This window comes from Buteo buteo, chromosome 4 (assembly GCF_964188355.1).
Source record: "Buteo buteo chromosome 4, bButBut1.hap1.1, whole genome shotgun sequence".
NCBI classification, from domain to species: domain Eukaryota; kingdom Metazoa; phylum Chordata; class Aves; order Accipitriformes; family Accipitridae; genus Buteo; species Buteo buteo.
In genome coordinates this window covers 25,064,269-25,079,807 of record NC_134174.1, presented here as the reverse complement: position 1 = coordinate 25,079,807, position 15,539 = coordinate 25,064,269, and the positions used below count along the sequence as shown (strand labels likewise).

At 38.8% G+C, this 15,539-nt stretch overlaps 1 protein-coding gene across 4 annotated transcripts in view; it reads left to right on the top strand.

The window, feature by feature from the left end:
- The window catches only part of PTPRZ1 (protein tyrosine phosphatase receptor type Z1), a 144,284-nt gene extending 129,572 nt beyond the window's left edge, over nucleotides 1–14,712 (top strand). For 2 of the 4 annotated variants that reach the window (XM_075025004.1, XM_075025003.1), the window contains 11 exons: nucleotides 863–1,026; nucleotides 1,731–1,814; nucleotides 3,412–3,547; nucleotides 4,543–4,689; nucleotides 6,837–6,930; nucleotides 7,874–7,947; nucleotides 8,961–9,089; nucleotides 10,565–10,711; nucleotides 10,986–11,128; nucleotides 11,853–11,988; nucleotides 13,672–14,708. In XM_075025004.1, coding sequence (XP_074881105.1) covers nucleotides 863–1,026; nucleotides 1,731–1,814; nucleotides 3,412–3,547; nucleotides 4,543–4,689; nucleotides 6,837–6,930; nucleotides 7,874–7,947; nucleotides 8,961–9,089; nucleotides 10,565–10,711; nucleotides 10,986–11,128; nucleotides 11,853–11,988; nucleotides 13,672–13,812 — 1,395 coding nt within the window. In that variant the 3' untranslated portion in view covers nucleotides 13,813–14,708. Of the gene's footprint in view, nucleotides 1–862; nucleotides 1,027–1,730; nucleotides 1,815–3,411; nucleotides 3,548–4,542; nucleotides 4,690–6,836; nucleotides 6,931–7,873; nucleotides 7,948–8,960; nucleotides 9,090–10,564; nucleotides 10,712–10,985; nucleotides 11,129–11,852; nucleotides 11,989–13,671 lie in introns of all 4 variants that reach the window. The other 2 variants (XM_075025001.1, XM_075025002.1) reach the window with 2 other exon arrangements.
- The last annotated feature ends 827 nt before the right edge of the window (nucleotides 14,713–15,539 follow it).

Genomic DNA, 15,539 nt, shown 5'->3' with positions numbered 1-15,539 from the left:
CCGTCAGGGACAGGGCTGTGATCACACTGGAGAGCTGATGTGGACTTTGCCTGCCTGGTGAGCAGGAGAATACATTTTCAGAAAGAGAGCAGCTAGTAGAAAACATGACATGAATTAAATCATCCACCTCAGCTATCCATTTTTCTTTTTAAGGACTGAATTTTTACCCCCACACAGGTGAATCCACACCTTGTTTTATTGCAGTCAGAACCAGCATGCCCTCAGCTCAGCAGTGTGACATTGGCTACTTTGAGGAGCATTCTGAAAGCTTAATTTATTTCAGCCACCTAAATGTTACACATCTAGTCTCTCGGCCTCCCTGTACAATTAATGGCTAAAGTACAGCACTTACTGTCAAGTAATTTATTCTGCCTATTTTTGGAACCAATCTTTGAAGGAGATGAGCTGCTCTCCGAAGGTATCCCTGCCTCTGAGTTGCCGTTGAGGGAGGGAGCTTAGAAAAGCAGCCTACACAAGGCTACTTCCCTTGTAGATCACTAAAGCTGAGTGAGGTGAATCCTACCCTTTCTGTCCGCTAAGCAGAGGAGTAAAATAGCAGAAATGGCTGGTGACTCTTAAGAGCATCTGTAATTTGTTATCCCTCCAGTGCTCTTAGCCTTTCTTTGTGGCTTTCTAAGGGACAGTGCCAGGTCATTTTTCCATTCAGAGGGCAGGCTGATGGGACATAAGCACTGGCCCTTCCTCTTCTCCTTGAAAGCTGAAATATTCAGAGCTAGGTGGCATGCCGTTAACTAAATAGGGACAGTACTAATTCAAGAACTATCAGGTACGGAAATAAAATTATGAAGAGTTGCCGTTCAGATGTGGGCTGCTTACATATGGAGTTATTTTTCTGTTGCAGGGTTCCCAGAAAGGGAGGTCTAGTGGACGTATAGTAACTCAGTACCATTATACCCAGTGGCCTGACATGGGTGTTCCAGAGTACACGCTGCCCGTGCTCACCTTCGTGCGGAAGGCATCGCATGCCAAGCGCCACGCTGTCGGGCCTGTTGTGGTTCATTGCAGGTGTGGTTTTTACCGCCGTAAGGTTCACTCCGCTTTTGTTTTGCAGAAAAAAGATTTTTTCAGTGGTGGGTTAAGCAAAATTTCACTCTCACATTTAACAATTCCTGATGGAATAAGATTAATTTCTTAGCTGATATTTCTAGCCTTGGTAAGACCAACTAATCAACTGCCTGTGCCACTTCTATAACTCTCCATAAACAAGATGATGCTGCTCTGCACTATGTTCTTTTTTTTGCAAAAATGCTTTTCTTTTTACTTTTTTGCACATTTCTATACTACTCTCTTGATTCCTATGAGCTTACCAGATACATATATAGCAAATATATAGTCTCATTTCTGCAAATATATCATTAGGATGTTTTTGGCTCATGCTTTCTTTGGTGCAGGGATACTCTGTAATCCTAAAAGGAGCTCTGTCCACAAAAGAAGACTCACTCTATTCCTGGCTGAACTACAACTCTGCTGTTTTTAACATTACTCTGCGCTCTAGCAGTCATTTGCAATGGAGGAGCATTCTGGGGAACGGTTTGAGGTCTGCATGTGCCGCAGTGTGCAGGCAGGTGTTCTGTCAGTGCTCACTAAAACTGGGCAGCTCAGGGAAAATTGGTTAAAAAGGGCTTGTAGGGCCTGGAATGACTTCACAATGCCCGTGAAGGACCGGGTTATTGTAAAATATATAAGCAGGTTCTGGTTTTCCACTGTAGTACCTCACCTTTGATGGAACATTTGGAAAGAGAACCTCCTCATGAATTCTGTCCTTCTGGAGCTGACTCTGAGGAAGCCAACAGGTAAAGTCGCCTCACAAATGCTGCAAATGAAGATATTTTATTTTGGGGATGATCTAATCTGACTGAAATCTGTTTTTAGCTTGGAAAATGGAAATTCCACATTTTGGTTGTTCTGCTGCTATCTAGATCCTGCCTATTCTTGGGAAGTTCAAAATAAGAGTTTCCCCAAAATACCAAGTCTGAGATCTATACCAGCGGGCTGAGAGATCAGTAATACATTATAAGTCAATCAAATTGAGTTTTTAGAAAGTGAACAGTGGTAAGTTGTGTGGCTTCAGTCAGACCTCTCCATTGGGTCATAGGTATAGCTCACCTCTGTAGGCAGTTTTATTCGGCCTTTAGTTCACCTGTCCCCATGCACTATGGAATTCCAAAGGAGTCATCTCATGTTTAGAAATGTAACTTCTATTTATCCTTACAGGCTGTATGGAGGACACATAGGAGGAACTTCATGAACCATTTTTTAGCTATTTTTATGTTTTGGTACTTTTCATGTTTCTTATTTCATAACAAGTACAGTATCTGGTAATCTTTATACTTCTTTTGTGTCTAATAGTGTGTTGATAACCTGGACCTTTCAGTTTTATATCATGTTTATTTAGACAGTTTATTACAGCAATCTGAGCTCACGCTACCCATGCTTTGTGCCACCTCTGTGGAAAAAATGAGATGACTGAATTAGCGTGTATGGACTGAGCTTGGATCTGCCCATAAGGGACCATGCAGGCCCAGCACAGTGTTGCCGTTAAGTTACATGTGCCAATACATGTAACGTTTTCTCATAACTTAGAGAGGAATTACAACTGACTAATTCCCATATGTGACTAGGTAACAAAAAAATGACCTCTTGACCTTGTACTCCTTACCCAGATATTTTAAGAAAGAAGAAGTTGGGTTTTAATTTTACAATACAGCTGGTTTTGTGCTAAATGAGTCAGAGTTCATAACAGGAGTGAGTTGATTAACTCTTTTTTCTGCATCTTCCCTTTTTAAGAAGGGTTTCAACCATTGCTTGCCCTCTTAGCTGTATCTGGAGAGCATTAACCTTATTCTTTTACAGAGGTACTTTCAGCAGCTCTGCCACTTCCTGGGGTTTTCCTCCATCCGGTGTCTTTGAGATCTCCTGTATCTGTGACGGGTGGCATAATGCAGCTTTCCCTTTAAAGTAATGCGTGTTTCAAACACAGAAGAACTTGGGCACATTAACTGTGCCCAAATGCTGACATATGCCACTCTTTCTAGGTATACTTGACAAAGTATCCTAAGGAATATCAGAAGCCTGAAAATTGCAGACCTGCAAGAAACTCCTTAGTTCTATTATTTCAATTGATACTTCAAAAATTGATAAAAACTGATACTTTAAAAATCATTTAAGAAAATGATCTCTAGATCTCTTCTTGTGCAGAGAAAAAGATGAGTTGGTTTTTTCTTTATTATGAGCCTTGAAGCTTTAGCAAAGTAATAGAATCTTATAATAATACAATTTGTAGAGGAAAACCTTCCCTACACAGCAGTTTGTTGAAAAAGCTATGTATAAGAAACGGTTATTTTCATTATTGTTTTACTTCAGGCTCAAGACTATTTTTTTGTTTTATAGTGCTGGTGTTGGAAGGACAGGCACATACATAGTGTTAGACAGCATGCTGCAGCAAATTCAGCATGAAGGGACAGTCAACATATTTGGATTCTTAAAACACATACGTACCCAAAGGAACTATTTGGTGCAGACTGAGGTAAGACTAAAATATATATAGTGAGAGACTATTACAGACTATTTCTGTTTGCAGGAGGTGAGATGATACAGTCTTCTTTTTGGCACCACCAGATAGACTGGCAGCCAGTCACCAGACTTGACTTTCCCTTTTGCTTCCCTTGTTTTTATGCAGACACCCTTCTAGGCTTGTTTAGAGCAATGCACTAGAAATTACCTATCTGTGGACTCTTGTCTCTTTATTAGGGAGGACTCAGAAGAGAGAAAGTCTGTATAAATCATGCTTACTGCTGTAGCACTTTCTTGGCAGGGCATGCATTTTTGTCATAGATTTTTTTAAGGGAACACTATTGTTAGGTGTTCAGATCTTCACTGAACCTGATCAAACAGTTGATATCAGGCAATAAAAAGTAGGGAAAAAAGCAGTTTCAGACAGAAGATTATCTATAGCTGCTTTAAACTGAAGATTATATATGGAATAGTGAAAGACCAGAAGAAAACAATAAGGACAACAGCAGGGCATTTGAAAGTCTATTTCAGGTTTCAAGAACAGGTTGTTAGATTACCCAGTGCCTTCCAATAGAAAAAAAGGGTAATCAACAACAGCATGGGCACTTGTTCCAAAGGATGTGAGAGGGGAAATAGAGGATAGCAGTAGGAACTGAGAGTGATCACTTATTGCAAGAAAGGCAGGGAGAGTTGCATAATAAGCTCGCTTGAAAATTTGACTCAAGGCTATGCTTGCTTTTTTAACTTGTTCTGTGAACAGGAGACACCACAGGTGGTGGGAATTTGGTATTATATATATATTGCATGTGTAGTTCAATTCTGCTTGTAAATGTGTACTGTCACTGCGGAGGGACAGCTTTCACTGTAGAGGATCACTTTTGAGAAAACTCCTCTACAGCAGCAGGCTATGAAGAAATACTGACCACATCAGAAGTGGCAGCTTAGCCAGAGGTGTCCATGGGGCTCCGAAAATAATTAGAGCTCAGATGTTTGGTTTTATTTTCCTAGGAGCAATACATCTTCATTCACGATGCATTGGTTGAAGCGATACTCAGTAAAGAAACAGAAGTCCTTGAGACTCACATTCATGCCTATGTTAATGCTCTCTTGATACCTGGACCAACAGGAAAGACCAGACTGGAGAAACAATTCAAGGTGAGCTCTCCAACATAGTAACCTGAAAAGCTTTAGGCTTGCAAGCTTGAATGACTTAAAAGTAGGTATCTCAACACAACTTTCATTAGCGTTCTCTATCTAAAATTTAACTGCTGAGCCTAAATTCAGAACAATTTAACAAATGCATGCAGTCAGTTGGGACAAAAGAATTATTTGCACACTCTTAAACAAGGAATTTAAAAAAAAAAAAAAAAAAAGAGCATGAGAAATAGGCCAGTAAGTAGATTTTGGAACATCTAACTACTACATGCCTTTCCACAAAGATCCCAAAGGTAAAACAACAGTCTGGAAAGATGTCATTCTGGCAAAAATGTCATGAGCTATATTGGTCAATCAGTGTATTCCCCTCAGTGTGCAGCACTGGCTAGAAGACAGACTTCACCTTCAGCAGGCAATAAGTGAACACTTTGGTGCTTGTGGATGTGGAGATCAGTGTGTACATGCACGAGACTTTGAGTCACCCAGAGAAAGAGCAGACCCAGCTAGGTAACAGCTCATTGACTCACGGGGAGAGTAGGAAGTCTAGCTCACTCACTGGGTCACTTATAGAGGACACACAGAAAATCCTACCTTTGCAAATGAATTTGAATTCAGAGAAGTAAATCACACTTAAATGTTTTCCAGATTATGTGGCAAAACAGACTTTGCCCTCCCTAATTTAACAGGAAATGAATTATTAGAACCTTTCTCTCTAAGGATTTTAATTCTAAGGAGGACTGCATGGGATGGGATAATGTGTATTCTTTCTACAATTAGCTATTGGATCATAAGTAAAACACTGAAGCAGATAAGTCTATAGATAATGTCAGTAGATAATGACACTATGAAAAACATTAATATATTTATTTTCTGAAGTATTTTGGTCACATAGGCACAGTAACTAGTATTTCTTCAAGATAATGAATAATACAGAACAGAATAGGAACAACATACCAAAGGATTTCACATTTTGCTGCTATCCTGGCTTGAATGATCCAACAGTGTTGCACTGTTTTTTCCTAGGGAAAAGTAGGGATTCTTATCTCAGCTGTGATGTGCTTGGAGAAATAAGCATCTCACCTTTCCTACACAGATGAAAGAATAAAACACATAAAAACAAACAGAGTGTGTAAATATATATAAACACAGAGTGTGCAGCGCAAATTGCAGGAGCCATGTAGAGCTCCAATTTCAAGAGCTTAAATATTATCAGAAAGGGACATGTCTCATTCAATCTCATTTTCCTTTGCAAGCTAAAATTATTAGAATAATAACAAAAATGTGGAGTCCTGTTTTACTGAAGAACTGGTTTAGATGAAAAAATTTGTGGTCTAATTTGTTTTGATGGAACATCCCTGTTTTGCTATCATGTTTTTCCAAAGCAGGCAGCTTCTGAAGGCTACATATGCCCAGCCCAAAACATCACAGAAAAGTCTTTTGAATGCTTTTGAACATTCTGATTAATCTGGTTTATTTTACTAGAGATGAAAAAAAACCCTAAAAGCTACAAAAAACCTGCTTTCCAAACTTACTTCATGCCTAAGCAGTGTATATACACCATTGTGGTGTGTGTTTATATATATATATATATAAACACTTGTTCCTTCTCATACTCTTGTCTGTTTGAATTTTATTAACTGAAGCAAGTAAGTCAATGAGACCCCTGCAGGTCAGTCTTATTTTCCTCTCACAGGTTTGGAAAGAAAATCAGGAAGCTCATAACTGAGATATCTAGAGCTACGTCTTACCAGGAGCTATACTATCTGTATAACAATGCAGATTTTTCTGCACCAGCTTTTACTGTTTACCAAAACTATTTAAAGTTACCCAAACAGCTGTGCAGGCAAAATGGAAGTGACTGGGTTGGCAACAAACAGTGGGGGCCTGCATGTAGGAACTACGTGAAGTGGCATTTCCTTCAAAGACATGCTTATGGATCTAGGGCTCAAGAATCATTTGAACTGATAAAATGGTGAAGAGAGAAGATTCTGATGACTTGCTAACTAGTTTAGCCAGATAACTAGATGCCTAAAGTTAAGAGGGACAACTAACCTGCAGTATGTGCACCCTGCTGTTTAATGCAGCTAATGAAGGAATGGCTTTTGTACAGTGACCTGGTGGGGTTTTTTTCCATTTAATTGTTTCAGTTACTGAGCCAGTCTAACACACAGCAGTGTGATTATTCAACCGCACTCAAACAGTGTAACAGAGAAAAGAACCGAACTTCATCCATCATTCCTGGTAAGCTTGTTCAAATCAGCTTCTCAGGGTGGCAAAATGTTTACAAACTGTGTATGCCAAACTTTCAACTTTTCCTCAGAAACAGCTGAAGACATCTGCATTGGTGTGGAGCAATGTTTTGTACTTTTGTTACAGAAATCTGGAATAAAACTCCTTAACACCAGCGTGAAGTTAAGAAGGAGGCACTTCGTTTATTGCAGCACTGGGGACACGGGGGATTGCTCCTCCAAAGGCGTGTCCAGCTTAACATTAAATTCATCAGTTTTTATAAACTTTTTTCTGTCAAGTCATTGTTACGTAAGCTCTTCACATAAAAATGCATACTATGCTCGCTCTTAAATTTAACCTTTATAATGATTGGTCTTTTGATTATATGACCTTATCAGTATTCTTATTTAAAAACAATCATTGGTCAATTTCACTTAGCTCTACTGATTGGAATCCTCGATACTCAAATCAAGATGGGATGGGTAAGGGGGTTTCCAAGCACAAACTGGTGTCCATGATGTTCTCCTTAGTTTCTTGAAACAAAACATAAGAAAACCAGTAAGTTCCTGGTGAAGTTTCTATGGTTAGCTTATTTCAAATTTAACAATACTAAGGTTCCTATGGTCACACTTAACACAGTTCCTAAAGTTTCTATGACTACATTTCAAACTTAACACTCCTATACATTATGCTTCACAATTTTCTACCTCTTAATCAAACGTACCTTTTTTATATAATCAAATTTTAATTTCTTTATCAGAGTATTTGCAACACTTTCAGTGAAGAAGTGATTTGTCTAAGTACTACATACATAAGAAAATAAAATAGATGGCTGGATAATGCTTTGTCCTGATTGATGGATCTTAGTGTTATCATTACTATGAGATAGGTGAGATAATTGCTATAATATGTGAGTCATTGCAACACCTGTACTAGTTCATGACTTTTTTTACAGTGGAAAGATCTAGAGTGGGTATCTCGTCACTGTCTGGTGAAGGGACAGACTACATCAATGCTTCCTATATTATGGTAAGTCATTTAACTGTGATGCTGAAAACCAACATCCCATTGTATAGCTGTTTTCAGAGCTGCCATGTGTCCACATTAGGGTGGCACAGTCCTGATTTCGAAAGCTCCTTTCTTCCATTATTCACTCTGCCTGAAAGAGTTACTTCCCCCAGGAAGTATGATTACTGTTATTACTATTTTTACATTTGGTTAAAAGTGCATTGCATTTTGTCAATCTGTAGAACCATAGTTTTAAAAACTAGTAAAGCTAAATGCTACCTATGGAAGAATCTTTTGAGATGAACTAAAAGTGTTAAATAATAAGTTAGTTTTTAATGGCTGTACCGTGATTTGCCTTCCTACCTGCTCATCTTACAGAGCTTTTGCAACTGGCATAGCCCAAAGCACCATAGCTCATCAGCTTTCCATTATCTTTTCGTTCCCTGGATTTTCTTCAACTCTTTTCCCCTTTGTTAGCTGAGAGGGAGGAGTAAATGCTTCCTGGACATTCAGGAAGAGATGGGAAAGCTCCCTGCAGTGCTGTGTATGCATGATCCTTCATCAGGTGCATTAGTGCAAAGGAACTCTCTTTTGTGGTAAGAAGTTGACCTGGGACATCTGTACAAATTAAGAGGCTGCTTGGGATTTTTGCAGATCTTTCAAGTATTCTTTTATTTGTTTCATATTGCCAGCTCCTCTGAAAGTCTGGCTAATGTAGAACAATTAGCATGTGTGTATGAGTTAATGTATTTTTATTCCGAGTTGGCTGTTCAGGTCTCCACTGATTTCTTCTGTCTTTTTTTTTTTGATCAAATTTTGTGAAGTTTTAGAAATTATTTCAGTGTAATTGATTTTATTCTTTTCATCTGGAAAATACTGCAATGGAAGTTTTATATTCTACTAATATTTACAGGAAGCCAAAGGAGGCACAAGCCTGCAATTTATTTTCTAAGCTTCTGGTCTGTCCACTAGAAGCTTCCTTTAAATGTTAATAGTTAGACATCAGTTCTGAGTCTGTTGATTTTGCTTCACAGGGTTATTATCAAAGTAATGAATTCATTATTACCCAGCATCCCTTACTACACACTATCAAGGATTTCTGGAGAATGATATGGGACCATAATGCCCAGCTAATAGTCATGCTTCCTGATAGCCAGAATATGGTAAGTTTGGTGACTGATTGTTATGGGTTTATGTATGAATTTTATTAGTATTACCATTTTGAAATATGCAGGACATGAGACAATATCTTGGATTTTGCAAAAAACAATTAAAAATTAATAATATTTTACTGAGTGTAAAATCACCAAATCATGTAGTGGAAATTTGGAGATCCTTGTCTGGGCAGATTGCAACTAGCAGGAAAAAGTGTTGAATCATTCCTGTATAATTTATGAAAAGAGCCAAACAGCAGAAGTAACTGTTACACAAGGTCAGTTTTCGCTCCAGGACTTCTACTTTAGTTGTAATAAGGCTTCTTCAGCCACTGTTAGGTAAGGGGAGAAATATGAAGTTGTTTCTCTCGCTCATCTCCTAAACTTACAAACAAATGTTTAGCAAGGATTTATCTGACTCTAAACAGCAAAGGAAGCTCAAGTGTTCATCCTGCATGTGTAATTTAACAACAAATGAATATATTTTTCAGTTACTAGAAATGGAGGAACATCTGAGAGCTTTTAAGTTGGTACTTGAGGTGTGGGAGGGTATCATGTTTGGTAATGAGATTGGAGGAAAGTCATGCAAATGCTTGGAGAGTCTTGCATGATTGGAAAAACACGTACAACCAAGACAATGTTTGGTTTTTTCTTCTCATCAAATGTTTTATGAATGTTACACTTCCTATAAAACAGCTGAATTTCTAAGTTAACCTTTGTAATAAGGGAGATTGTTTTGCCAGGAGCTTCTGGTTCGTTGTGATCTCAGTAAGAAAGGCATTCAGACTCTGTAAAGTGTCATTTAAAATGCTATTTATTAGAGGCAACACTATAAAGGAAAGGGTAGTATAGATAATCTTAGATCCCTTCAGATGCCAGGAACCCCAAGCTGTGCAGTATTGAACATATCTCTGATCAAAGTACATCACGCCATGGAGCTCCTGTCCATGGAAGGGTTACCCCCATTTTGGTCATTCAAGCTATTATAGGATTTTCTTAAAAGAAAACAACTCTGTTCATCACTTCTGCTGTCAAACAGAAAGGATGTTCTCATGAGAACTTCTTGCTGCACTTCTAGATAATTCCAAGGCCACACATGTGGCGTAATCATTGGTACTGGGTGGGAGCTGCCTGCAGGCTCCTCTGTTATAATCAACCAGCTAAGTTTATCCTCTGGCCAGGGGCTATGGGCAGCACAAGACAGCCTGAAGGCCAGGCTGAACATGTGGCACAGTGCACATGTTGACTGTTAGGTGGGTTGCTATCTCCACGGTGTACAGTGGTCTTCTGGTCAGGTTCACTACAGAGGTGTCTGAAAACCACCACTTGTGACACTCATAATCCTACTCAAATTTTGATTTGTCAATTTAAATCTAGCTGGCTTCATTGATTGCATACGTGGCACATTATTATGTTGGATTAAGTTTTATTTTAAGAGCTGAACATTAATTAGTTTTATGTTTGGTTTTTTTCCTTTCCTGGAGGCTGAAGATGAATTTGTATACTGGCCAAACAAAGATGAGCCTATAAACTGTGAGAGTTTCAAAGTTACTATGATTGCTGAAGAGCACAAGTGTCTGTCTAATGAGGAGAAGCTCATAATTCAAGACTTTATTTTAGAAGCTACACAGGTAACACTGTCATAAACCTGTAACTCAGGACTTGATTTGTTGAAGGTAATGCCTACATTTTGTTACATTTTCTATGGTAAATTAGTGGTAAAACACCCAGGGAGAGTAGTCTCTGTAGGTAGTTTGGTGACATTGGGAATAGGATTGTCCAACCTCCACAGCAGTAGGATTATGTATCTGGAAGCTGGAATTGGACTGGAAGAGGGTGAAGGACAAGAATAAAGACAGTCAGTCTTTTACTGAATGGATTTATGCTTTTTTTTCTCTCTTCTAGGATGACTATGTACTTGAAGTGAGGCATTTTCAGTGTCCAAAATGGCCAAATCCTGATAGCCCTATTAGTAAAACTTTTGAACTGATCAGCATCATCAAAGAGGAAACTTCCAACCGGGATGGACCCATGATTGTACATGACGAGTAAGAACTGCAGCTTTCAGTTTGTTTTGATGTTTTTCTGTAGAACCATCCTTTCATCTCATCCTTCCATTCATGTTGGGTTGATGGTTGGACTTGATGATCTTAGAGGTCTTTTCCAAACTTAATGATTCTATTCTATTCTATCTCATTTAGAATGAAAGCCACTGAAACAAGGCACAAAGGTTGTACCTAATAATAGTGCTGCTACTTCTGTTTCAGCTGCATCAACAAGAGAAACATTTTTATTTTATCACACTTCAATGTTCTCTTTTCAATTCTGTCATTTTGATACTCCAGATGACTGTTGAGTAGGACACTGGAGAGGAAATCAATCAGGGCTTCATTGTCTATTATTGAAAAAAGTAAGACTATTTAGATGAGGCACCTTACCCTTTTCCAGCTGTTTAATAATGGCCAAAAATACTGAAATGTTGAAATACTGAAGGACCTGAGGCATTCAGGATTTGGTTAGTAGAGGATTGTAGGGAAATAACTAAGACTGGCTTTTAAAGACTCTCCAGAAGTTGTAGCCAGGTGCTGTGAACGTTGTGTTAAGGCACTGCTGGGCATGCCTATGCGATCTTTACAAGATCACATGACAGAAATTAATCTTATCAGTTTACCCTGGATTTTGTATTTTCTCCAGCTGTAGAAACTTGATCCAGTTTCTAGAGACTTTTTTTGTGTGTTTTGGTTTTGTTTGTTTTCTTTTTACTTTACAAAGGCATGGAGGGGTGACAGCAGGCACTTTCTGTGCATTAACAACACTGATGCATCAACTGGAAAATGAGAATTCAGTGGATGTTTACCAGGTAGCGAAGATGATCAATTTGATGAGGCCTGGAGTCTTTACAGACATTGTAAGTAATAAGCAAAATGTGTGCATTTTTTTTGTCCTATGTGTGGTATTATTAGCATGCTTAGATCTTAGCGCAATATTACTGAACTATTGGCATCTTAGTTTCTGCATGAGTTAATCAAAACTGTCTTCCAGAGGTGCTGTAGTGGACCTGCTGCTTATTCCAAAACAAAGTATGTCCTGTGAAAACTTGTTATGTGGTTATCAGGTAGTCATATTCAAAATGTGCTGCCACCGTCATCATAAAATCCACAGTATGTCATGTAAATGAAGGTTTTAATTCAGCAGGAATAAAATTGTACTCCAGGTAGACCCTGAAGTAGTTAGCCTAGTTTTCCATTTCAGGATGGACTTTGATCTTTCATGAGCCATTGAATGGTCACCATTGTCACTGTGCTTATAGAAATTAAAAACCGTGAAAAGTATAACAGATAAGAATTCCTTACTAAGTCAGTGTCATACAAATGAAGATTCATCACAGAAATTAAAAACTATGAACACTGCCCCTTTGGTCATACCACTACAATCTGACTGCTGTAGAGCTACAATGAGCATACTAAGGAGAACACTTCAAGAGTGAAATGTTAGGGTTAGCATTATCACATTTTTGACAGTAAAAACAGGACATGAGACAGGATTGACAGATGTGTCCGTCACTGGCCCTGCCCAGCTAGTCCAGACTGAGGAGCTGGCAGACAATGGAGTGAAAATGGGAACTCTTCCCACCTCAGTGGCACCATCAGGACCTTCACTCCTCTTGCCTCAGGAGCCTCCAGCAAATACTTGGGCCCTTTACCTCAGATTTCCAGTTTCCCATCCTACTGCAGATTTTCAAATTCATTGCTCTTTCTACCCCATATCTCTTAGTCCAACCTAATAGTCCAGACCCCAAACCCCACTCTATTTAGTCTGTCTTACTGCTCCTCACTCCTTCCATCACAGAAATTCTTTATCGTCATATATCCATCCTAGAACCCCAAATATTCCTCTGCCCTTTCAGAGCATCCACTGTTACCTGGTGCAGCACAGCCTTTGCTGTGCCTGCTTTCCCTGCAGAGAGCATCCAGCTGTTTCCTCCTTCGCAGCCCACGCTGCAGTCAGTCCAGCTGGCTTCTGGCACTCCCCGTTTCCCACTGCACCCAGCTGAGACCCTCCGCTCCCTCTAGGCAGTGGCCTCCTCCGTGAATCTTCCTGCAAAGTCTCGTCTCTCTTTCTACCTCCTCTTCCTGGCAGGATCTTCATAAACAGTAACTGCAAGTACCAAAAAGAAAAAAAAGAAAACAAAATCTGCTGGGATAGAATTCAGGGCACAAAAAATGAGAACATACTCAAGGAGAAAAAAAGCCAACAGACAAACAGTAGCCCTAATCCTGACCCGCTTCAGTCAATGCGAACTTTGCAGTTGACTTTAACAAGGATCAGATTCAGCACGTAGTATTTCTTTTAAATAGTTTTCTCCCCTACCTGTACTGTGTTCCTTAATGTTGTGCTTTACATTGTGTACAGGGGGAGCCATTAGTCAGAAAATTAATAAAGCTGCTAAGTAACACAATAAATTATGGAGCACAATACATTAACAGACTGACACATCAGCTGTTAATTAATTTTGAGTAACAGTGTTACAAGATAATCTAGCGTTATTATTTCTGACAACACACCGACTATATCCTCTTTTCTTCTCCAGGAACAGTACCAGTTTCTCTACAAAGCTATTCTCAGCCTTGTCAGCACAAGGCAAGAAGAAAACCCTTCAGCATCTATGGACAGTAACGGCTCAGCTTTACCCGATGGAAATGCAGCTGAAAGTTTAGAATCTTTAGTTTAATTAACACATCAAGTTAAACACACACATACCTACATCACATCAGTCACACCTGGAGTTTACTATTATTATTTTCAGTTTTATAATTTGTAGGGGGGGAAATCTGTCCAGTCACTATATATATAATCAGATCCCAACCGTTGCTCAAACAAACAGTCATTTCTGTTACATATGACTTTACTGTGGAACTTTTATCATTAACAATGTGTGCCTTTTCTTGAAAGATTTCTTGTAATACGTTGTTACGTCTGGACTAACTTGAGTGACTTTTACAGTGTTTCTAAGAATTGAATTGTGGTATGTTTTTTCAGTATTAGTTTTTGATTTATCTGGCTTTACTTTTAACTTAAAATTATCATATTTATAGATGTTAGGGGATTCTCAATTACAAACATGTCATGGGTTTAGTATTTGATTTATTTGCTGTATTTATAACAATTTACATTTGCTAGAAATATAACTTTTAATATAGTAGAATGTAAATAAAATACTGTTCTCCATAACATTCAACATTTTAAGACTTCAATTAGACATTTAGAATAGTAATCTGATACTTACTGTAAATACTGCTACTTCTGTAGTGATCCATGGACCAAATTTATATTTATAATTGTAGATTTTTATATTTTACTACAGAGTCAGTTTTCTAGTTCTGTGTAATTGCCTTGTTAAAAGATGTAGTCCAGTATGTTTTTATTTTAACAAAGTCTTCTGATATATAATTGTGCATCTTAAGCAATTAACCTTCATATAGCTGCATGTGATTTTAACTTTTTGTGGGGAAATAGAAATGATTTGTTTTGAAATGAGGAGTTTTTATGAGAATAACACCTGTACTTGGCATTGTTAAATTGTTTTTACCTATGGCATTGCAAAAATAAATATAAATATTCCAGTCTGTGCTTAGCAGTCTTCCACATACAGTAAACAGTCTTCACTGTCGCATAGGAGAGCTTTTACTTACAAGAAGAAGGACTCAAGGCTGACCTGGAAATGGCTGCTCTTCCCATGGAATCTGTGAGTTCAGAAGACACATCTGGAAAACTTTTTTGTTATTTGATCTCTGCTCCACTTCCACCCGTACGCCTAGTGTTCACATTAGCTCCTTTTTTAGCCTCTACTTGCACATCTCCCATTCTGGTCACCCACAGGCTAATGGGCTGTCCCAGGCCTCCAAATTGCCTTAATTGCCCCCTCACAAGACTTCTCAATGCTGGCTTTGCATCAGATCATTCATTCAGCTGCTGAGCTCTTTGCTGCCTCCTTTGGCAAAGCAAAAGACAAACTCTGGGCAGCAATAAATCAAGTAATCTCTGCAAGAACAAAAGCAAAATGCTTCAACTTGGCCACTCGTTTTCTGTAACCTTCTCAATTGGCAAGAAAAGATACTGATTGTACTGAAGGTTGCAGCACTGAGAAGGGTGAAGGAGCCTGGAGTGGAATAGATCTTTCTTTAAAACTACCACAGGCCATGAGAGTAACTGTTTTCTCACTTTGGTACCTTCAGTTGCTACATAGAAATATTGAGACCAAAGATACTGTTCTGGACTAGAATGCCACAGAAACTACTGGACACTCTCTAAGATGAAACCTAAGGATAGGAGAAGACAGACCTGATGCGGTCTTGCAGATTTTAGTCGACTGATTCCAAAGGCAAGGATATGTGAGGGATCTCAGTGTGTCAGCAGATCGATCTAGACGCCTTCAGCAGTGTGGGATTGAGGATAGGT